This window comes from Phocoena sinus, chromosome 7 (assembly GCF_008692025.1).
Source record: "Phocoena sinus isolate mPhoSin1 chromosome 7, mPhoSin1.pri, whole genome shotgun sequence".
Classification (NCBI taxonomy): Eukaryota; Metazoa; Chordata; class Mammalia; order Artiodactyla; family Phocoenidae; genus Phocoena; species Phocoena sinus.
This window is the reverse complement of record NC_045769.1, coordinates 18663015-18684580: the sequence shown is the minus strand read 5'-3', so window position 1 is coordinate 18684580 and position 21566 is coordinate 18663015. Positions and strand designations below refer to the sequence as shown.

General features: G+C 53.7%; 2 protein-coding genes across 7 annotated transcripts; both read left to right on the top strand.

Moving 5' to 3' along the window:
- Window positions 1-1749: 1749 nt before the first annotated feature.
- LOC116756906 (tubulin alpha-1 chain-like) lies at window positions 1750-7548 on the top strand. 3 transcript variants are annotated; one of them, XM_032638005.1, is made up of 4 exons: window positions 5115-5306; window position 5538; window positions 5639-5787; window positions 6536-7548. In XM_032638005.1, the coding sequence occupies exons 1-4, from the start codon at window positions 5187-5189 to the stop codon at window positions 7541-7543; spliced, it is 1278 nt and encodes a 425-aa protein (XP_032493896.1). In that variant the 5' UTR covers window positions 5115-5186; the 3' UTR covers window positions 7544-7548. The 3 variants fall into 3 exon arrangements, with proteins under 3 accessions (XP_032493895.1, XP_032493896.1, XP_032493897.1); XM_032638006.1 differs by lacking the exon at window position 5538 and adding an exon at window position 5447; XM_032638004.1 differs by lacking the exons at window positions 5115-5306; window position 5538 and adding an exon at window positions 1750-1862.
- Window positions 7549-12941: 5393 nt separating this feature from the next.
- DNAJB2 (DnaJ heat shock protein family (Hsp40) member B2) lies at window positions 12942-20220 on the top strand. Of its 4 annotated transcripts, XM_032638009.1 has the most exons (10): window positions 13003-13140; window positions 13417-13517; window positions 14163-14272; window positions 15334-15387; window positions 15586-15708; window positions 16452-16544; window positions 16770-16872; window positions 17062-17132; window positions 17981-18187; window positions 19301-20220. In XM_032638009.1, exons 2-10 carry the CDS (start codon window positions 13453-13455, stop codon window positions 19309-19311), a joined length of 837 nt encoding a protein of 278 aa, XP_032493900.1. In that variant the 5' UTR covers window positions 13003-13140; window positions 13417-13452; the 3' UTR covers window positions 19312-20220. The 4 variants fall into 4 exon arrangements, with proteins under 4 accessions (XP_032493898.1, XP_032493899.1, XP_032493901.1 ...); XM_032638007.1 differs by having other exon boundaries at window positions 12942-13140; window positions 17981-20220; XM_032638008.1 differs by having other exon boundaries at window positions 12986-13070; window positions 17981-20220.
- Window positions 20221-21566: the final 1346 nt, after the last annotated feature.

The window sequence follows — 21566 nt, the reverse complement described above, 5'->3', positions numbered from 1 at the left end:
GCTTTTCTCTAGTTGCGGTGAGCGGGGGCTGTTCTTCGTTTGCGGTGCGAGGGCTTCTCATTGTGGTGGCTTCTCTTGTTGCAGAGCACAGGCTCTAGGCATGCGGGCTTCAGTAGTTGTGGCACACAGGCTCAGCAGTTGTGGCTTGCGGGCTCTAGAGTGCAGGCTCAGTAGTTGTGGCGCACGGCCTTAGTTGCTCCACAGCATGTGGGATCTTCCTGGACCAGGGCTCGAACCCGTGTCCCCTTCATTGGCAGGCGGATTCTTAACCACTGCGCCACCAGGGAAGCCCCATAGAATTTAGGATGGGAAGAAAGAAAATAAAAACGCAGCAGGGGGGCTTCCCACATGCCGCAGAGCAGCTAAGCCCGTGCACCACAACTACTGAGCCTGCGCTCTAGAGTCCTGCGCTCTAGAGTCCGTGCTCCGCAACAAGAGAAGCCACCGCAATGAGAAGCCTGCGTACCGCAACGAAGAGTAGGCCCCACTCGCCGCAAGTAGAGAAAGCCCACGCGCAGCAAAGAAGACCCAATGCAGCCAAAAATAAAATAAATAAAAATAAATTTATTTAAAAAAAAAAAACACAGCAGGGGGATGAGGGACATCGAAAACTCTGCCATGTGGAAAGGGGAGAGTCACTGAGCCTGAGTCCCGGAAAAATCTTAATTCCACCACTAATTAACTCCCACGTGACCTTGGGCAAAACATAAGGGGCTGCAATTACCTTTTCTTCCTCTGGGAGTGGAGGCCTCACCTTGCCTACCTCACAAAGTTGTTGAGGGACTCAAAGGAGATAAGGGGTGAAGCTGCCTTTAGAACTACAGAGCAGGATACAAATGTGAGAGAGTAACTTTTTTTTTTTTTTTTTTTTGCGGGACGCGGTCCTCTCACTGTTGTGGACTCTCCCATTGTGGAGCACAGGCGGCATGTGGGATCTTCCCAGACCGGGGCACGAACCCGTGTCCCCTGCATCGGCAGGCGGACTCTCAACCACTGCGCCACCAGGGAAGCCCAAGAGTAACATTTTTATCTCACAATTTTGCCCAAGGCCATATGGTGACTCCTTCTGTGGGGAAATAAGGCCAGGCTGGAACAGCAAAGACTTGGATTGGAATAGGGAGAGACACTTAGGAATAGCCCTGAAGATGCTCAGCATCTTGCTTTGCCTGTGGAGAACAACAGCAATTCTGGACTAAACACGTAAGAAAGTTTATCTTGCTTAATCTCACAATACTACCTCTCCCCATTCTACAGATGAGAAAACTGAGGCAAAGGAAGTTAAGTGCTTGAGACGGGGCTAACCTGAGCTCTAGTTCCCTCTGTTCTGTGATATTCTGAGTTTCCACCCAGAAGGCCCTGAGTTGACCTCTTGCCCTAGGACTCACCATTTCTGGTCCACTGCAGACTTTTCTTAGCCCCGCCTACTCCTCTTCCAATCCTCACCAACCTTGGGGGTGAGGGCAGTGCTGGAGCTCAGGGGGCTTGATTTCTAAATCCCCTCTCACCTGTGAGGGCCAGGCTGAACCACCAGGAAATGGAGTTGTGTGACTGAGTAACAGACACCGTGTACCCAGCGATGTGGGGCTACTAGCAGGCCCCTACTCTGCCTGCCCCATCTCGTTCCCCTGCTTAGTTCCCCTGCTTAGGCCCAGGCCCAGCGCCTGCCGGCTGCACGGTAACCACGTCAACAGGCCTGCCTCTTGGGGCCGTTTCTAACAACATTCCCGCCCCCCACCTCCCCAAGGGCAGACCAGAGAGGATAAGGAGGCCGGCAGCTGTGGGTCAGTCACAGGCCTGTCCCTGCCTTCCATCGTGCAGCAGACAGACAGACGACCCCAGCCAGCCCCCAGCCAGGCAGCATGGTAAGCAGAGGTGGGGCTGAGCGTGCAAACGAGGGTCCCATGGTCCAGGTGTTCATGGGGTTACAGCGTGTGGGCAGGTCAGGTGGGGGAGAGGGAGAGAAACTTCCAGATGTGAGTGCAGCCCCCCAAATGTGCTGGTATGTTCAGGGGATAGAGAGGGACAGGCCATGGTAACTAGGACACGGTCTGAGTCTGAGGGGCTGCTGAAGGGCTCTGAATTTAGGGGTAGGGAGAGTGGGGTAAGCAGGACAGGGGCAGCAAGTGTAGGCACTTTCCTGCAAACCTTGGGTCCCTGCTGGCCTCTGGTCCCACCCGCCGGCTGTAAGGACACATCTTCATAGTCCTGTTCTTCTGCTGTGCCTTGATCTGACCCCTCATTTCAGCTACATATCAGTGGGGAGAGGGAGGGTGCTATGTATGGGGCTCATTTGATATCTTTTACCAGGCTCCCCGACAGGCAGGATAGAAGGGCAGTTAGGAGTGTGGTTGGACCCAGACTGTCCCCTCTCTGAATATTCCTGGTTTTGCTCGTGACTCTGAGCAAGTTGTTTGACCTGAGAGTCAGTAAAATAGGGTAATAAAGACACCTACCTAAGGGGGTTGTTGTGAGGATTAAAGCAGATAGCGTATGTGAAGCGCTGAGCACAGTGCCTGGCACCTAATCGATGCTTACTGTACAGAACTAAACAACCTAATGACAAAGCCTGCCGAGTGTGAGATTATGCTATTTTCACCGGCAAGAAAAGGGAATGGGAGCAGCTGAGGTGCGGTTTGAGGTCAAGTCTGTGTGATTCCAGGGGCTGAATTCTTTGCCCAAACCCAGAGTGAGGGGCATCGTTTCCAGCGACCCTGGCATACCCCAGGTCAGACACACCTTGCGTGGGCCAGCAGCTGTGGGAGCCAGGACAGGGTATGGCTTTGTGCACAGAGCCTGGGCAGGCTCTGAGGTGCAGCAGCGGGTAGTGGCCCTGCCAGCCAGGTGATTGGTGAGCTGAGTCAGCCCTCCCTCCTGGACCTGGGGATTTCTGGAGTCCTTTGTCCCGAAATCCCTCCCAGCTTAATTCATTACTTTCTCTTACTATGACCCCCGGGGCTGGGGGATGGGGAATTGGTAAGGGGGTCCGACAGGTATGGCGCACCCTACTTTGTGTCGTCCAATGAGCCAGGCAACTTACACGCATTCTTCCATCCGCAGAGCGATTCTAGGAGGGGCTCTCGTTATCGCCCCACTTCACCAGGGGAAGACGCCCACAGAGAGGCCAGTGGGGCAGTAATGGGGCTGGGATACAGGTGGTCTATGTATTAATCCCAGTCATCTAAAAATCATAAAAAGTCAAGGCCCTTGTGTCATATTTACAAAGTCAGAGAAGTGTAAAATTTGTGGATAAAGCAACCTCATTATGAAATATTTCAGACATGAGAAAAGGTATAAAGAATAATGTAGTGAACACCTGCTACCCAGCTTAAGAAACAGAATCCTTCTCTGAATGCATTCACCTCCCTCCTCTAACATTATTCCAAATTGGGTGCTAATATTTTCCCTTGCTTTCTTTACTTCTGTAATACATTCCAAATATATAGCAAATATAAAAATTTATCTGTAAACGATGCATACAAGTTAAAGATTTATATAAATACTACTGTATTATGATTCTTCTTAATTTGCTTTTTTTCTATTAAGAATTTTGGGGGACAAGACTCTTTTTTTAAAAAATTAATTAATTTTATTTTTGGCTGTGTTGGGTCTTCGTTGCTGTGCACGGGCTTTCTCTAGTTGCAGTGAGCGGGGGCTACTCTTCGTTGTGGTGCACAGCCTTCTCACTGCGGTGGCCTCTCTTGTTGCGGAGCACGGGCTCTAGGCGCGCGGGCTTCAGTAGTTGTGGCACGTGGGCTCAGTAGTTGTGCCTTGCGGGCTCTAGAGCTCAGGCTCAGTAGTTGTGGCGCACGGGCTTAGTTGCTCTGCAGCATGTGGGATCTTCCCGGGCCAGGGCTCGAACCCGTGTCCCTTGCATTGGCAGGCAGATTCTTAACCACTGCGCCACCCGGGAAGCCCAAGATTCTTTCCTGTATTCATCCACGTCCACTTCTGAATCATCCTTTATTTTCTCCTGTTGAAGGACATTTAATTGGCTTCTGTTGCTATGGTACTGTGACTGTTCTTGCACCTGTTTTCTTGTGTACCTATGTGAGAATTTCTCTAGAGCATCTTCAGCTTTCCTAGATATTGCCAGATCACTCTCCAAAAAAGATGCATCACTTTGGGCTTCTAGCAGCAGTGTGAGAATTCTCATTTCTCTACATCCTCCACAGGATTAAGCCTTAAAGCTTGGGGAAATTTGATGGATGCGGGTGCTCGTTTTGTTGCTAAAGTCTGCCGTAAATACTTCTCAAGCAGGAAGAAACATTCTGGGATCCTACTTACCACACTGTCACGTATCTGTTATCATATGAAATGCTCCCTTCCCCAGACAGTGAGTTTCTTAAGCGCAGGGACTGGGTATTAGGTGTTATGTATCCCCAGTCTCTGCCCGGTGTCAGGCAGATAATGGAGGCTCAGTACATGATGAAGCAGGAGGGTCAAGTCTTTTTGATGCTCATGGGGATCCCCAGGAAGGGCAATGACCTTTCTCTTTTTCTAGGACCAAGCAGGTTACCCCAGTCCTGCTCCGGGGGCCAAGAACTCTTTGACCAGCCTTGAGTCATGTGAGGAAGAACTCACTTCCCAGCCCCTCATCACTCCAGAACCACACACACCCGAGAGGAAAGCACAGCACACACACATCCATCCCAGGCCCACTTTCCCCTTCCTTGCTGGCATTCCTAGCTTTAACATGAATCCAGAGTTCCTTCTGCTTTTCTAAACCTCATCCTTGTCCCTGACCCCTGAAACCTCACTTGGATCTTGTGTTCCTTACTAATGGCCCCTAATTTCTTTCTGGACATGGGTAGGTTGCCTATCATGCTCTGTCAGACTCATCTGAGCCCCTCAATGTTCCTCAAGATGCTTAGTCACTGAGCAAAGACTCTATAATCTTAGAACTGGTCACATCTTCTGCTTCCCCTGAGGGCTTTGCCCGCCGCCACTGCCCCCCACCCCCGGGACGTGGGGCGCCGAGAGCAAAGTCCAGGAACTCTTGCTCTCAGCCAGGGAACCACTCAAGGAAGGAAGGCAGGAATCGTGTCCAGGCATGATATGCTTCTCCCTGCCCTTTGTCCACTCAGCGTGAGTGTATCTCAGTCCACGTGGGGCGGGCTGGAGTGCAGACTGGCAATGCCTGCTGGGAGCTCTGCTGCTTGGAACATGGGATCCAACCAGATGGGCAGATGCCCAGCGACAAGACAATCGGGGGAGGGGATGACTCCTTCAACACCTTCTTTAGTGAAACTGGGGCTGGCAAACATGTGTCCCGGGTGGTGTTTGTGGATCTGGAGCCCACTGTGATTGTTGAGTGATGACCAGCCCCTGCCACAGCCTTGTCCCAGCTACCACAGCAAGTCCTTCTCCATAATTGGAGAGCACTGGTTTGTCGTCCCCAGTTGCTGCAGCGAATCAGAACTCCAGCTCTGCTGTCACTCAGCTCCAGAGTCTCAAGGTCACTCCACATCTCTTTCCTTTTCGTTGAAGTACACTTAAGATCAAGGGCAATAACAGCAGGCTGAATGGGGCTCCTCTAGGGTAGAACTTCGGGCCTGGTGACCCCACCCCTTCTGGGTACCCTGGGGCTCCAGGAGCCAGGCTGCAAGGGGAGGGGGACCTAAAATTCTGCCCATTGCAGATGAGGTTCGGACGGGCACGTATCGCCAGCTCTTCCATCCAGAGCAGCTCATCACCGGCAAGGAAGATGCTGCCAATAACTATGCCCGTGGCCACTACACCATCGGAAAGGAGCTCATCGACCTGGTGCTGGACTGGATTCGGAAGCTGGTGAGAGAAGAGCTGAGGGCTGGGGAGGGGGGAATCTGGATTCCTGTTGTGAAGTGGTCTGGAGACCAGACAGGGGAAGGGCACCTTCCATCCTTGGGAGAGTCTCCTGGACAAGCATTAAACACACAGGATCAGGACTAGTGAGGAGGGGAGGCAGAGTATGGGCTCCAGCCTGGAGCTGGGTGTCCCTTTTATCTGCTATAGTAAGTGGCCCAATGCTGGGCAGAGTGGCTGTCAGTTGATAGGCTACCTGGCCAAGATATGAGCACCCATAAGCAGTCCCAGAATGCCACCTTGTATTGTAGGTATGTGGGCAGAAGGCCCTGTGAAAAACAGGGATCCAAACAATACCAGCTCAAGGCTCTCTGATCAACTTCGGCCTCCAGCAAGGATGGGGATCAGGTTCCTGGGCTGTTCATCTCAGTAAGGAAGCCCTCCAGAAACATCTGGTTAGATCAGGGGGCACGGGTAGGAAGCCGGATGGAGTTGGCAAGTTATGATGACAAAAATGACCATGGCCCAAGAGTCAAGAGAGCTGTCTGTGGAAGGCTTCAGGAGGTTTGAGAGAGGAAGAAAGACAAGGAGGAGAGAGTGGGACCTCCTTATCAGGGTCTATTTTGTGCCCTTGGAAAAGTCTTCCAAGGATTTTATGAAACTTTTGGGGAAATCTCAAACAGCACAAGCTGGTTCTTTGCTGTTGGTCAGCTGTGCTTCACATCCAACGTTTCTCTTCGCCTTCACGTTCTAGGCTGACCAGTGCACAGGACTCCAAGGATTCCTCATCTTCCACAGCTCTGGAGGGGGCACTGGCTCTGGCTTCACCTCACTCCTGATGGAGCGGCTCTCTGTTGACTATGGCAAGAAATCCAAGCTGGAGCTCTCCATCTACCCAGCCCCGCAGGTGTCCACAGCCGTGGTGGAGCCCTATAACTCCATCCTGACCACCCACACCACCCTGGAGCACTCAGACTGTGCCCTCATGGTGGACAACGAAGCCATCTATGACATCTGCCGCCGCAACCTAGACATCGAGCGCCCGACGTACACCAACCTCAACCGCCTCATCAGCCAGATCGTCTCCTCCATCACGGCCTCCCTGCGCTTCGACGGCGCCCTCAACGTGGACCTCACGGAGTTCCAGACCAACCTGGTGCCCTACCCTCGCATCCACTTCCCCCTGGCCACCTATGCGCCAGTCATCTCTGCAGAGAAAGCCTACCATGAGCAGTTGTCGGTGGCAGAGATCACCAATGCCTGCTTCGAGCCTGCCAACCAGATGGTGAAGTGTGATCCCCGTCACGGCAAGTACATGGCCTGCTGCCTGCTGTACCGTGGAGACGTGGTGCCCAAGGATGTCAACGCCGCCATCGCTGCCATCAAGACCAAGCGCAGTATTCAGTTCGTGGACTGGTGCCCCACGGGCTTCAAGGTTGGCATCAACTACCAGCCCCCCACTGTGGTGCCCGGGGGTGATCTGGCCAAGGTGCAGCGTGCCGTGTGCATGCTGAGCAACACGACCGCCATCGCTGAGGCCTGGGCCCGCCTGGACCACAAGTTCGACCTCATGTATGCCAAGAGGGCGTTTGTGCACTGGTACGTGGGCGAGGGCATGCAGGAGGGTGAGTTCTCCGAGGCCTGGGAGGATATGGCTGCCCTGGAGAAGGATTACGAGGAGGTGGGCATGGATAGTGTGGAGGGGGAGGGAGAAGAGGAGGAGGGGGATGAATACTGGGGGAATCCTTCACGTCTGTCCTAAATAAAGTGCCATGGCCTTATTGTCTCACAAATGTCTTTTCCTCTTGGGAAAAACCATGGGGGTGGGGGGCTTTTCCTTCATAAGAGATAGGAAGGCTGGTATCTTAGCCTGGGTTCCCCAGAAAGCAGATCTGACTTCAGATTTCATTAATGAGTGCAATTCCACGGAGCAGAATGGGGGCTGAGGTGGGTAAAGCAGAGAAGGAGGGAGAACTCACCCTAGAGAAGATGTAGCTGGATAAATGGCATCTCAGACCATTCCCTGGGAGAGTGGGCAGGAGAGGAGGTGAGGGTGGGGAATTTCTGCACTGGCTCCATTCTTCCCTTGGTTAAACCTTCGCCTCATCAAACATTAACTTGCCTGTACTTCAGGTTGCACACACTTGGGCTGCAGGGTCAACAGGGAATCCCTGGGCAGGAGGTGAGGCGCTGTCTGTGTGTGAAGCTGGTCCGAGCTGCACAGGGCTGCAAAAAGAGCCTGGTGAGGCCAGGGGATGTGAAGTAGTGCCTTAGGGTAGTCTGATACAGCTGGTCGTCACTAGCCCACCCTCCTGTCTTCTTCAGTGTGGAGTGTAGAGAGTCCGGAAGCTGGCATTAAGGCAGAAGTGGTACAGTGGAAGCAACAACGGGGGAATGGGGGTCAAGGGGGAGCTTACCTCCCTGTAATCTCCATCACATTCATCACTTTTGGATAAAGACAAATCACCTTTCTTTAAACTATGCCACAGGCACAGCTTTAAGCCCCCACTTCCAACCAGGTGGCTGCCCTAAAATCCTTGCATGTGGATTTTCTGCAGCACCTTCTGGGTTAGGAGGATAGCTTAATCATTTAGGAACCCATTTTGGCTGAATAGCTCAGCTATATCTTCCAACCCATTTTTTTTTTTTTCTCTGAAAGGACTGAATTTCAAATCTCTGTCCTGTGTCTTTCTCTCTATTAACTGGTTTCAAATTTGGGGAAGAAAGAGAGGTTATTTGGGGAGCCTTTCAAACACCAGAAACAAATCACTGCCCTTTATTCAGCTCCTAGTATACTAGGCCCTGCATCCATACTATCTTCTTTAATCCTGAGGTAAATACAGTTATTGTACCCACCCACTGGACTGGAAGCTCCATGCGAACAAGGCCTGTTCTACGCTCAGGACCCAGAATGCTGTCTGACACATAGATTCTCAAATTTGTTAAATAGACTTGTTCGATGAATGCCCATTTTATAGATGTGGTGACTGAGGCTTGGAGAAGTCATGTGACTTGCACAAGGTTACCCAGCTAGTAAGTGGAGGAGTCGGGATTGAAACCCAGGTCAGCCTGGGCCAAAGCTTATGCTGCTGCCCTCCCCTTCCTAGGGTGTCCTCCCCTCCTGCCCTCAGCAGACCCAGGCACCTCTCCAGACACCACCTCTTCAGGGCCTGCCAGCTCTGCAGTGCCCAGACAGTGACTCAGGTGCCTCGAAGGCAGGGAGGGCGTGATGCTTGACACTTCCTTGCCCAGGCACTGTGGTAGAGGGCATGTGGGGCGGAGGAGGGACCCAGTTTCCAGGGCTGAACAAGGGCAGAGGTGTCTCTGGGGCCACATTTTGGGGTTGTCAGTGTCCTCTAAAAGCCCTCTGCCACTGACATCCAATAGGTGAGGTAAGGGTTTGGGAGAGGCCAGGAGGGAGGGCCCTGAGGAAGGTCTTTACCACCCAACACTGCTGGGCATCCACAGAGGGAGGTGGCCAGGCTCCCCTCCTGATGGCTGTACCAGCCAACCCACCCTGGGCAGCTGGATGGCCACCTCTTCTCTGACCCCGTGAGGCCTCCCAGCTACTAACTCTGCAGGCAAGCCCTGGCAGGCCTAGGTTGGACTGGGTGTGGATGTGGGGAGGTGGCAACCCAGATCTCCATGGGACAGCTGGGAGCGCCACCCAGCCTGGCTCCTGGGGACTCCCTCAGTGCAGGGGAATGCTGTCATCCCTGAGGCTTCTAAAGCCACGGTACAATTACCTCTTGCAGGCAGACACAAGAGACAGAGCCCCACCCTTGGGCTCCACCCAGCACATTTACTCCCTCGCCTCTAATGTGTCAGGAGCATGCCTGCCTCCGAAGCTGCATTCCCTCCTTCCGGAACGCCACCTCCCCCTGCTGGCCTCAGTGTTGCCATTTTTTCCAGGTTAGATCACAGTCACCCAGAACCCATCCGGCACTGGAGACCTCGCCCTCATCTAGATTCTCCCTCTTACTGGCTGTCTCTATCACTCATTCAGTACTTGGCATGGACTGCCTTGTACCATAGCACTTAGCTTGTTGCCGATATCCTATTTCCCCAGCTAGATTTAAAAATATTACATTTGACCAGTTACTATGTGCACATGCTTCAGTACTTGTAAGGTACCAAAGAGATTTACAAACAGCAAAAATAAGTCCCCTTCATTTGTTCCCCTCTTGGCAGCCACCACTGTTTACTCTTTTGGTTAGTACTCCCTTCCAGACATCTATGTATATACTAATGTGTGCACACACGCATTTAAATACGCTTTGCTCTGCATCTTGTTTTTTTTACTTAACAATAAATCTAGAAGATGGTGCACATCAGTACATATAGATATACCTTGTTCTTTTTGGTGACAATATAGTATTCCACAGTACCTTGTACCATTGCTTATTTAACCAGTCTGCTATTAATGATATAGTATTTAGGTTGTTTTTAATCGTTTGCTATGACAAGAATGCTGCAACCCTTGTACATGCTTCTTTGCACATATGTACAACCACAGATTATTAGAATTGGCATTACTGGGTCAAAGGCTATACACCTTTAATTTTTTTGTTTTTTGCGGTACACGGGCCTATCACTGTTGTGGCCTCTCCCGTTGCGGAGCACAGGCTCCGGACGCGCAGGCTCAGCGGCCATGGCTCAAGGGCCTAGCCGCTCCCGGCATGTGGGATCTTCCCGGACCGGGGCATGAACCCGTATCCCCTGCATCGGCAGGCGGACCTTCAACCACTGCGCCACCAGGGAAGCCCCTATATACCTTGATTTTTGATATATACTTCATACTGCTCTCTTTAGAAGTTATATCCAAACACCCCTCCTACTACCAATGTATGAGACCGCCTGTGTCCATACAACATATTACACTTTTTGACCTTTGTCAATCATCCAAGAAGTGAAAGTATTTTGCTGCAGCTTTCCTTTATAATTCTCTTGTTATGAATGATACTGAGCATCTTTTCATATTTAAAAGCCAGTACTTTCTCTTCTGTGAACTGTCTTGTCTGTGCCCTTCACCCATTTAAAGAACTGCATTGTTTGTCTTTTCTCATAAATTTGTCGGAATTCCCTGTGAACAAAGGAAATTAACCCTTTGCTTGCTAGATGTGTTCCACATAATTTCCCTTGGCTGTCATTTGTCTGTGTCCCAATGAGGTTTTCATCTCCCTGAGTACAGGGACTGAAACTTAAAGCTCTCTGTATTCCTACTCTTAATATAAAACCACATACATGGTAGGGTGCTAGACAAATGTCTGTTGAGATAAGAGAAGTAAAAAGAAAGAGATTTGGAAGATTTTGGAGTGACCTAACCTAATCTATTCCTTTTTCTTATACCAAGGTCAGTCAGGAAACAGCAGGAACTAACTCTGGCAAAATAAAAAAAGAAAAGGACCCCCCGACACACACACATATACATACAACACACACACACACACACACACACACACACACACACACAATTAGACACTGGGTAGCATACAGAATCAATACAAGGGCTGCCAAACAAGTCTCCGCAAACAGGTAGCCATCAAGGGAAGTTGGGCAGCCAGCACCACAGTCAAGGTCAGGACACAGGACATCCTGCTTAAAAAGCCCCTGGCCCCTCCACCCACTGCAGTGAGGCCTCCTCTCACCCTGGCGTCGAGGCTGACATTTCCTCCTCCAGACACTAGAGGCCACTGCTGGCTCTGCTTGCCACCACTGCAGAAATGAATTCTCAACTGCCCCTGCTTCTCTGTGACTTGCTCCAGATTCCAAGTCCCAGTTGGAGCTTCCAACTGGCAGAACATCCAGCTTTTGCCTACACCTTGGAGCCAGGAAGTCTGGGAGAGCAAGTGTCGGGTTTTGTGGCAGGTAGTGGCCTGGCTCCCATCAAAGCCTACGCAATGGGAATTTGTCAGATGTAGGTAGGTAGGAGGCTCAGGCTGTGAGCAGCCAGGAAAACTGGACAAACGCACACCAGGCTCTTCTCTCATGTCTGGCTCAAGCCCTTCTCTTTGACGAAGCATTTCTGGGTCACCCAGCCTAAAATATTCTTCTGGATACACATAACCAGTATTGCTTGGGCCAGTCATGATGCCAGAGAACCTTTGTACTAAGACCTACTATGTACCATACCTCATTTGACTTTCAAACAGCCCTAGGCGTTACCTGTATTTAGGGAGGAAAAACTGAGTCCTTAGAGGTTTTCTTGTCACACAGTAGTACCAGGTTGGAAACCCAGGTCTGTTTCCAAAGCCTTGGGGTTTCCCAGTGGTCTATACTGATGGGCTGGTAGTTGGAGCTCTGTGAAGGTAGGGACTGGGCCGCAGTCTTCTTTTTACATCCTGGCAGCATCTACAACATAGAAGATGCTCAATTAATGCTTGTGGATTGGCCTGGATATCAAGTAGGAGCCAGTTCTAGAAGGTTCTCTAACTTTCCCATGAGGCCTGAAGCCAGAAAACGCTCTAAGGTGGAAGAGGTCTACTCAGGATCAGTTTGGAAAGAAAAACCTCGAATCTGGGGAACTTCCTCTCCTTTTTTTCCCCCCATTTTCCCATTAACCACCCATTAATCCCATTAATCTCCCAAATGTGTCAAAATTGTTAAGAACATGTTCCCATCTGTGCGTTATTTAATCACCCAAAGGATATTTTTGAACCGCACTACTGTCCTGAATACTCTAGTGAGAAAAAAGACATAATCTCTGCCCTGTGGAGTTTGCATCCTAGTGGGGGAGGTGACTGTCAATCAGATAATCAAACAAATAAATGCTCTGACCAGTGGGAGGAAGGTTGCCAAGAGATGCTATGAGAGGCAGGTCTGACCTACTCAGGGAAGTCGGACAGCCTCTTCTGAGGGCTGGGGCTTAGAGCAGGGATCTCAAGAAGGGGGAGGATTTAGGCCCAGAGAGGAGTCTGTGAGCCCTTGAAGTGGCGATTTCCTCTGGGTGAGTAATCCTCGGTCATCGAGCCTGTCTCTAGGAAAGCCACAGAGGGGCCAGGGGCTGGGTGGCTTGTTTGTTGGCAAGTGCGGCACTCCTGGATGGAGCCTGCCGCTGTCTCCCAGGTCCCATCTGGGGATGACGTTGTCCTGGTGCAAGCCCAAAATAGCCGGCTCCGCCTCCATCTCCCGGCAGCCCCTGCAGCAGCACACACCCCCCTCCACCCCCCAAGGTGACAGGCCGAGCCGGCCTCCTCTGGGTCTCTAGTAGTTTCCGTGCCGCTGACGCAAGCTTGCGCGCACAGCTGGGCCTGCCGCGTCCTACGCAGCAGCCGCGAGCCGGGCAGCCGGTGCCAGACGGTTCCCGGCGGGGGGCAGGGGCGGGGCGCTCCAAGAGGCCAGGGACTCCCGGCGGAGGAGGTGCGGGCGGGGGGCCCCGGTCAGGCTGGGGGGCCCTGGGCCGGGCTGCTGGCGTTTGGGGGCCGCGATAGGGCGCCCCGGCCCTGGGCCCCGAGATAGCCCGTGGCACCGGCCTGCGAGGGCCGATAAGGCTGCCCGAGGGAGCCGAGTCACCGGCCGCGAGGAGAGCCAGCGGGCTCCGCGGCCCCCCGGGAGCGCTTTCCGCCGCCCCCGGGGTCTCCAGCCCCGGAAGGGGCTCTCGGTTCTTTCCGCCTGACTGTACCTTCTCTACCGTAGCCCCAAGGAGGCCCGCCTGACGACTGACGAGTTGCCATGGCATCCTACTACGAGATCCTAGACGTGCCGCGAAGTGCGTCCGCTGATGACATCAAAAAGGCGTAAGTGCCTCCGCTGTGCACCAGAAAGCCACTCACCCTCCTCTCCCCGCCCCACCACCCTGGGGCCCTTCAGAGGCCGGGCTGAGAGAGCCAGGTCCTTAGAAAGGATTGCGGGCCTCCCTCAGAGGGCGACCCCTGTAGGGAGGAAGGAGACCCCTGGATGAGTAGGAGAAAGTCTACAGCGTGAAGCTCCGCTGGAAGGTGCAGTGTGAGCTCTTTTCCAGTACAGCCCCCCCATCCCCTCCCTTCCCCTTTATTCCTACGCCAACCCCCAGCCTCTAGGTGTGGACTGTCTCAGGATGCAGTGCAAAGATGCTCAAGCACTGTGCTCCTCCCCCCCAATGGCCACATGTACCCACGTCCTTAGCAACCCCAGCCCTAGCGAGCCCCAGGGAGGCGTTAGGCCTGGGGCTTTCTCATCCTTACGTCTAATACAAGTGTATAGTCCCAGCACTGGCTGCAGAGGGGCGAGATGGGGACTCCGTTAAAACATTGCTGCAGGGGCAGCCCTAGCAGCTGGCATGGACCGGGATCTGAGTGGTGGAAGGGCTATGGTGGGCTAACAGGATGTGGGTCGTTCTGTTCCCTAGTGAGAAGTGCCTGCGTTTGTCTCCTGACCCTCCCCTCTGAACCCACTTCCTGCAGATATCGGAAGAAGGCTTTACAATGGCACCCAGACAAGAACCCAGATAATAAAGAGTTTGCTGAGAAGAAGTTCAAGGAGGTGGCCGAGGCGTATGAAGTGCTGTCGGACAGTAAGGGCCAGGGTCAGGGGTCAGGGCAGGGCAGCACCTGTCACTGCCACTTCATGCCCCCTCACACTCTTTCCCAAAGCCATGCTGCCACCACCCCAGTCTCCTCCATGCCTTTTCAAACCTGGCATTTAAGTGCCCCCCTCCCACAGGGACTCTGGGATTTTTTTGTTTGTTTGTTTGTTTCAATTCAGAGGAGCACCTACTGTGTGTCAAGCACCCTTTTATTCTTCCCCTGATCCCCTGTCTCAGTGTCTGCTCCCCAGGGTCTGCTAGTTGCAGCATGGATCCTGACAAGGGGAAGGAAACAGGGCAGGTAACCAAGGTGTGCCGAGCCTCCTCTGTGCCAGGCATTGGTAGTTGTAATCTCCATGAGTCCTCACAGCCATCCTGTGAGACAGGATTTATCACCCGTATTTTTCAGGCAAGGAAACTGAGGCTGAGAGAGGTGAAGTAACTTGCTCGAGGAATATGAGTCCAGGTCTTTCATTCATTAATTCAAAAAATATTCACTGAGTGCTTATGGTGCCAGGCCTTTGTTGGGTACTGAGGAACGATGGAGGACGAGCAGGCCCTACAAGTCCTGATGGGTTTATCACAGTCTGGTCAGGGAAGGCCAACATTAACCAAGTGAATGCACAGACAAGATTATTCCAAAGGAACGTAGCAGGGTGATGTGATAGGGAATAGGGAATAATAGGCACCAGTTTTAGGTAGTCAAGAAAGGTCTCTCTGTGACATTTAGGCTAGGCCCTGATTAATAATAACATAGTAATGATTAGCTAACATTTATGAAGCACTATGTATCAGGCACTGTGCAAGGTGGATTGTCTTATTTAATCCTTGCAACTCTGAGGTCGGTGCTGTTATTGTGTCCATTTTACAGATGAGAAGGAGCCACTATGTGAAGGGCTGAGCTGCTGCTAAAACCCGTAGCGCATGTCCCCTGTGCAACCTTCTGCCCCCCAATTGTCAGTCTCTGGCCAGTTCTCTGAGGGGCCTAGCCTGGAAGAGGAGGCCGTCATCCCAGAGGGAGGGAGAAATGATCTGTTCTCTCTTTCCAGAGCATAAGCGTGAGATCTACGACCACTATGGCCGGGAAGGGCTGACTGGGGCAGGTAGGTGGAGCGGGGGCACCCAGGGATGGAAGTGGGTCAGGGAGGAAGGGGGAGGGCAGATTCCTGCACTGGATGCTTGCTCTCACTCTGCTCTCGAGGCTCCTGGAGTCTCCCTGGAGTCTCTGTGCCTTAGGGGGGCCCCTGGCTCAGGGCAGGGTGCACGCCCTAAGCCCCCTCCTCATCCTGCCTCTCCTTCAGGTACTGGCCCGTGTCGGGCGGAAGCTGGCAGTGGCGGCCCTGGCTTCACCTTCACCTTCCGCAGCCCGGAGGAGGTCTTCCGGGAGTTCTTCGGGAGTGGTGACCCTTTTGCAGAGCTCTTTGGTGAGTGGACTCGGGCGGCCTCTGATAAGCTCGACTTCTCCCTCCAGGCCTGCTCTCCATCAGCTGGGAGGCCCTTAGGCAGGAGGCTGAGACGGAAGCAGAATTCCACGGACAGAAGATTTTGTGTGGGTGGATCCAGTGAGCTCTGGGACAGAACCTTACACATTCCAGAACCCGCGTGACCTATAGTGACACTGCAGAGACTCGCCTTATTAAATGATAACAATAATTCATTGTTAAACCTCCACAGTGACAGCCATGAAAGCAAGACTCAGAGCATCATGGGACAGTCATAATGCCATTACAAACAACAACAGAGACCACTTTTTTGAATGGTTAAATGAACCCTGTGAGGTAGATAATTTTATCCACATTTACAGATGAGAAAACTGAGGCACATTCAGATAACTTGCTTACAGTCACACAAGAGATGGCGGAGCTGGGGCTTGTAGCTGTGTCTGCCTGACATCATGCCAGGCTTATCTGCATACAACTGAAGGAGCTATTCCCCACCCCCCTTCCTTTATTCTTCATAGTGGCCAGAACTGACCAGGGAACTTTTTCATATAATAATACTAAAAAGGAATTTAATTTATAAATCAGTCCAAGCAAAAAAGAAAAAAATCAGAAATGTGCCCAGTTGCGTAGCAGCTTATATTTCGAGACTTCAGAGCAGGGTTCCCACATTCTAGGGTGGGGGAATCTTTTCACCAGGTGATGGTTCATCTGCTTATTTGTTGCAGATGACCTGGGCCCGTTCTCAGAGCTTCAGAACCGGAGTGCCCGACACTCAGGCCCTTTCTTCACCTTCTCTTCCTCCTTCCCTGGACACTCTGGTAAGTGCCGTCCCTTCCCATGCCTGCCAGCATTTGGAGTCCTGGAGCCCCTCGCCTCAGCTTGTCATCTTCCCACGCCTTCTCTCTGTGTCTCTGGAACCCTGCCTCTGGGCAGCTCTGCGGGGAGACCCCACAGAGGTTCCTGGTCCATTGTGCATGCAGCCTGCCTGGTACAGCCTCTGTCTAACATCCTCTTCTCCTCCTCCTCCTTTGTCCCAATGCCAGATTTCTCCTCCTCATCTTTCTCCTTCAGTCCTGGGGCTGGTGCTTTTCGCTCTGTTTCTACATCTACCACCTTTGTCCAAGGACGCCGCATCACGACGCGCAGGTGAGGGCTCCTTCTGGGACCATGCGGGGTGTGGGGTGGGTGGGGGTGGAGCGGAGCCGCATACGACTGGAGAGCAGCTCCCTGAGGGCAGAGCACAGACTGCCCTGTCCACTGCGACGTCCCGGAGCCTGGACAGGTGCCCGCAGGACTCGGGCACGCCCACCGAATGAACTGTGCTGTCTCCCCCAGGATCATGGAGAACGGGCAGGAGCGGGTGGAAGTGGAGGAGGACGGGCAGCTGAAGTCTGTCACAATCAATGGTGAGGAGCGGCTCTGCCACCCAATCCCGATCAGGAAGCCCCAGGCCCCAAAGCCCCTTCCCCTAACTGCTCCTCGCTGAACTCCCCTGGGGCAGGGAAGCCAGACTGGCAGGGTTGGAGATGGTGATCCCGGGGAAGGGGGCTGGGACAGAGAATTGTGGAGTCTCAGAGGGCCAGCTAATCACCGTCATCATGTGTGGGGTGCCTGGAGTTTGCAGAGCACTTGACTATTTTTAAAGCACTTGCGCACATACCACATCCCTTGTATTCTTAAAACACCCGGGGGGAAAGCAGGGCAGTTTGCATTCGCCCTACTTTTCGTTTGAGGAGACTGAGCCTCAGCACAGCTAAATGGCCCTAACTCCCAAGTAGCCCCAGGCCCAAGGCTTTGACCTACTTACCAAAGGGTAAAGCCAGGAATGAAACTCAGGACACAGGGCTCCTGGAGCTGAACTCTTCTTCCCACGACGCTGCCACGCAGTACAGGATGGTCACCATGACTACCCTTTTATGCCCGCCGACTCTGGGAGCTCTGTGTGCTAAAAGCTCTTCATGGGCTCTCTTATTGAATCATTGGAACAATTTGATGATGCAGGCGCTCACGTCATTCCCATTTTATAGATGAGGAAAGGGAGGCTTAGGGAGGTTGAGTAACTTGCCAAAGGAGACAGCTCATACCTGCTGGAGCCGAATGCCTGGCCATGCTCATAACCACTACGCTAGGTGCCAAAATGCATGCACACCAGTTCCAGAGGAGGGGCTGTGAGTGGTCAGAGTGGCTGCTGCATGAGGCCGGATTCCTGCAGCCTGGATCAGAGCCTGGATCATGGTGGCTGTTACTCCCACAGGTATCCCGGATGACCTGGCACTGGGCTTGGAGCTGAGCCGTCGCGAGCAGCAACAGTCTGTCACCTCCAGATCAGGGGCCACACAGGTCCGGCAGACCCCTGTGTCGCGACCCCCTGACAGCGACCTCTCTGAGGATGACGAGGACCTGCAGCTTGCCATGGCCTACAGCCTGTCAGAGATGGAGGCAGCTGGGAAGAAACCAGCAGGTGGGCGGGGGGCACAGCGTCGACAGCAGGGGCAGCCCAAGGCCCAGAACCACGACCCAGGCATGGGGGAGACCCATGAGGGTGCAAGGGGTGACACAGCCAAACCCAGCCCATCTCCGGAGGAGAAGGCCTCTCGCTGCCTCATCCTCTGATCACCAGGCCCAACCCACCCGATTCAGGGGGCCAGGGGTCCTGTTCACTGTCAGGAGAGCAGAGAGGGGCGTGGCCTGAGTTGCAGGAGCCCCTCTCCACCTCCGTGCTCCCTCCCAGGTCCACCCCCCTCCACCCTCCAGCGTGGAGTCAGGATTTGCTGTGCTCAGCCCATGGCTGATAGGTCCCTGGCAAAGCCCAGGGTGGGGGGCCTCAGGGCAGTGGGAGGGCCTGAGGAGCCAGGATTCACTTATTCTTATTAGACAGGGAGTTTAAAGGGGCATTAGTGGCTTGGGTCAGGCCTTTCGTGCCCAGGTCTTCTGCCACCTGTGTTGCTGATGATGTTAAGGAAGGAGGACTTGGCCTGAGGTTCTCTGAGCCAGAGTCAGCAGCCACGGCTCTCCTTATCCGGCTGCAGACAACCCCACCCTGGTTTCTGCGCAGTGTTGAGCTCTGACGTCTCTGTTGCTTCCCTCCTGGTGCTGCTTCTCCCTCGCACTCTTCTCTCTGCAATTCCCCGTGGGCCGCATCGCTTGCTTTCACTGCCGTCTGGCTGGGACTCCCTTCTTGCTTCCCCCAGAAGGCCTCTTTGTGGCGAGGAAGATTCTGTGGCCAGTAGGGCCATAAGGTCTTCCGGGGAGGCTAGCTGGGTGGGGCGGGAGCCTCTCGGCCGTCCAGATTCGGAACCGGAGCCTACTCCTCCTCCCTTCCTCTTGCTGCCTCAGCCTGCCCCAGGCCTTGGGACTAGCCAGAGGTGAGGCCGGCTAATCCTGGAGAGGGGGGTTAAGGCCAGGTTGCCCCAGGAGGGAGGCTTAGGAGGGGACCATATCCCATCCTCCTGCACCATGCATCAGGGCTCAGGGAGAGGCCACAGGGCTAGCCCAGGGCTGCATGCTCAGCTCCGTCCTCCACGGCTTGCTGCTGACCCTCTCTCCTGTCACCCCGCCCCTGCTCTCTCCCCAGATGTGTTCTGAGCTGGATGTCCGGGACCCAGAATGGCAGCACAGTTCCAACAGGACAGCGCCCAACCCTGTGCACTGGGAGGGGACCCTCCATTCCTCTCCCTCGCCCATGCTGAGCGTAGAGCCGGGCCTGGGTGGTGGGTGGGGGCTGGGTGGGAAGTAGTCTTAGCCTGTAAACGCTTCCCTGGGTGTTTGGTGCTGTCTCTTGGGGACTACAAGTCCCAGAATGCAATGCACCGTGCCTCCTGTCTGTTAGATCATGCGTGGGGGAAGTGGTGCACAGTTACAGAGCTGTGCATCTTGGGACATGTAGTTCCAGCTCTGGTCGGCTTGTTAACTCACTGTGAGATGGGGCGATCGTGTCCTTTGATTTGTCCCTGGCAGGGGTGGCAAGAATGTGGATGAAGGGGTAATGGTCTGAGCTTTGTTTCCCCTGACACCTCTTGCTAGCGCCGGGGTTAGAGTGTACCAATCAAGGCCCTGTGGCATCTCGGAGAGGCTCTTTTCCTGTGGGCAGTCCCGGGGTCTGAGAATGAGCCATGCTTGATCAGCTAAGCAGGGCGTGGTCTCAGAAGGCTGACAGGCGTGGGAGCTTGGAAGCTAGCCCTCTCAGTGGTGGTGGTGGTGGTGGGGGGCGGGAGTGTGGCTGGAATTGGTGTGTGATGGGTGCTCTGGGCATGTTGCTGCTTGTATGGCTTCTTCGGCCTCTGACCCCGCTGCCCATTCTTTCTCTCCAACACCATAGAAGCTGCCTCTCCTCCTCCCTCCCTGGGGAGCCTGGTGGCTGGGGAGGGGAGTGGTGGAGCCGGGGTGTTGCCAGACCCTGGGCCGTTGAGTCTCAGAGACCTATCAAAGCCAGCGGGGCTGAGCTCAGACCAAGAGGGAGACACTGGAACTCAATAAAGCTGAGTTTCGAGAGTTTGGTGGTGTGCCGTGTTCCCTGTGCTTCCCTTCCCGGGGTGGGGAACCCTGGGGGACCAGGGGGTGACACACCTCCCTTTATTGCCCAGGCTTCCAGAAGTTGCAAGCTTTCCCAGCTGACAGCAGGAGTCCCCTCTTTGACCAGGTGGCCCTCTCTAAGTATGTTGTAGAAGTCCATGAAATGCGCATTCTTCTGCCCTCACTTCTTGGGGCCCCACAGCTGGCTCTCCCCAGGTAGCTGTTGTTCCCCTTACACAGGGTCCCACCACCCAATACTCTGCAGCACAGCTAGGACCAGATTGAGTAATGACTTGACTGAAAGCATGGGGCCAACGGAAAGCCGGGAACACGTGGTGAAAAACCTGTAAAAACCTCCTCCCAAGGCCCAGAGACTGAGTCCCCTCCACAGGTCTCCTTAGCTTAAGGCCAGTGGGCAGTGTCAGAGGCCTGCCTCTCTCCATGTGGAGTGGCACATGTCCACCCCACCCAGGGTCCAGGCCCCAAACTCATCAGGGCCCCAGGGAGGAGAAAGCCAGGTACCTCTCCCGCTTCTCTCTCCAGATACCTGCAGAGATGCCCTCCCAGGCACCTTTGACAAGCACCTTTCTATTGTCAAGCAGGGAGGTGTGGCTCCCCACCAGTGCTCTCTTCCATTCCGGGATGAGCACTTGGCTTCATCTTCAGTGGCCAAAGGGTCTATATTGTATTTTTCTCAAAGCAAGGAAGCAGCCTGTCCTGAAAGAGGACTTTGAAGCCTCTATCTTGAGAGAGAGAGAATCTGCTGGTAAAGTGGCTGTTCTGCCCACTTCCGGCCTTTGAGATGAAACACCAGTGGTGCTGAACCTCAGTAGAGCACAGGTGAAGGGTGAAGGGCCCGTGGTCCACTCACTGGTCCCTTCGCTCCCTGCGCAGCACGGGTGGTACTCGCCCATTTTTCATGTGACGGGTCTGAACCCTGGCAAGGTTAGGTGGCCCTAACTCCTGAGTACCTCCATGCCCAAGGCTCTCTTGCCTCATTTCTACGTCTACCATCTTTGACAAGGACACCTCATGACATGCAGATGAGGGCTCCCCTGGGGCCATACAGGGTGGAACGTTATGGAGGAGGGGGGAGAAAGTGCCCCTTGCCCCCAGGTGAATGGCTGTTGTCACATCTCATAGGCCTGGTCTGCGAGCTGCTATCAGAGTTTATAGCTACTTTTGCTTAAGGTGTGGCGAGCACTTTGCCTGCATCACCTCGTTTAGTCCTAACCTCAATCCTGCTCGACGTACATTATTCCTGAGGCCGAAGGACATGAAGCAGCCGCCCAAGAACTGAGAGGACCGGCAGCAAAGAGGTCAAGTGT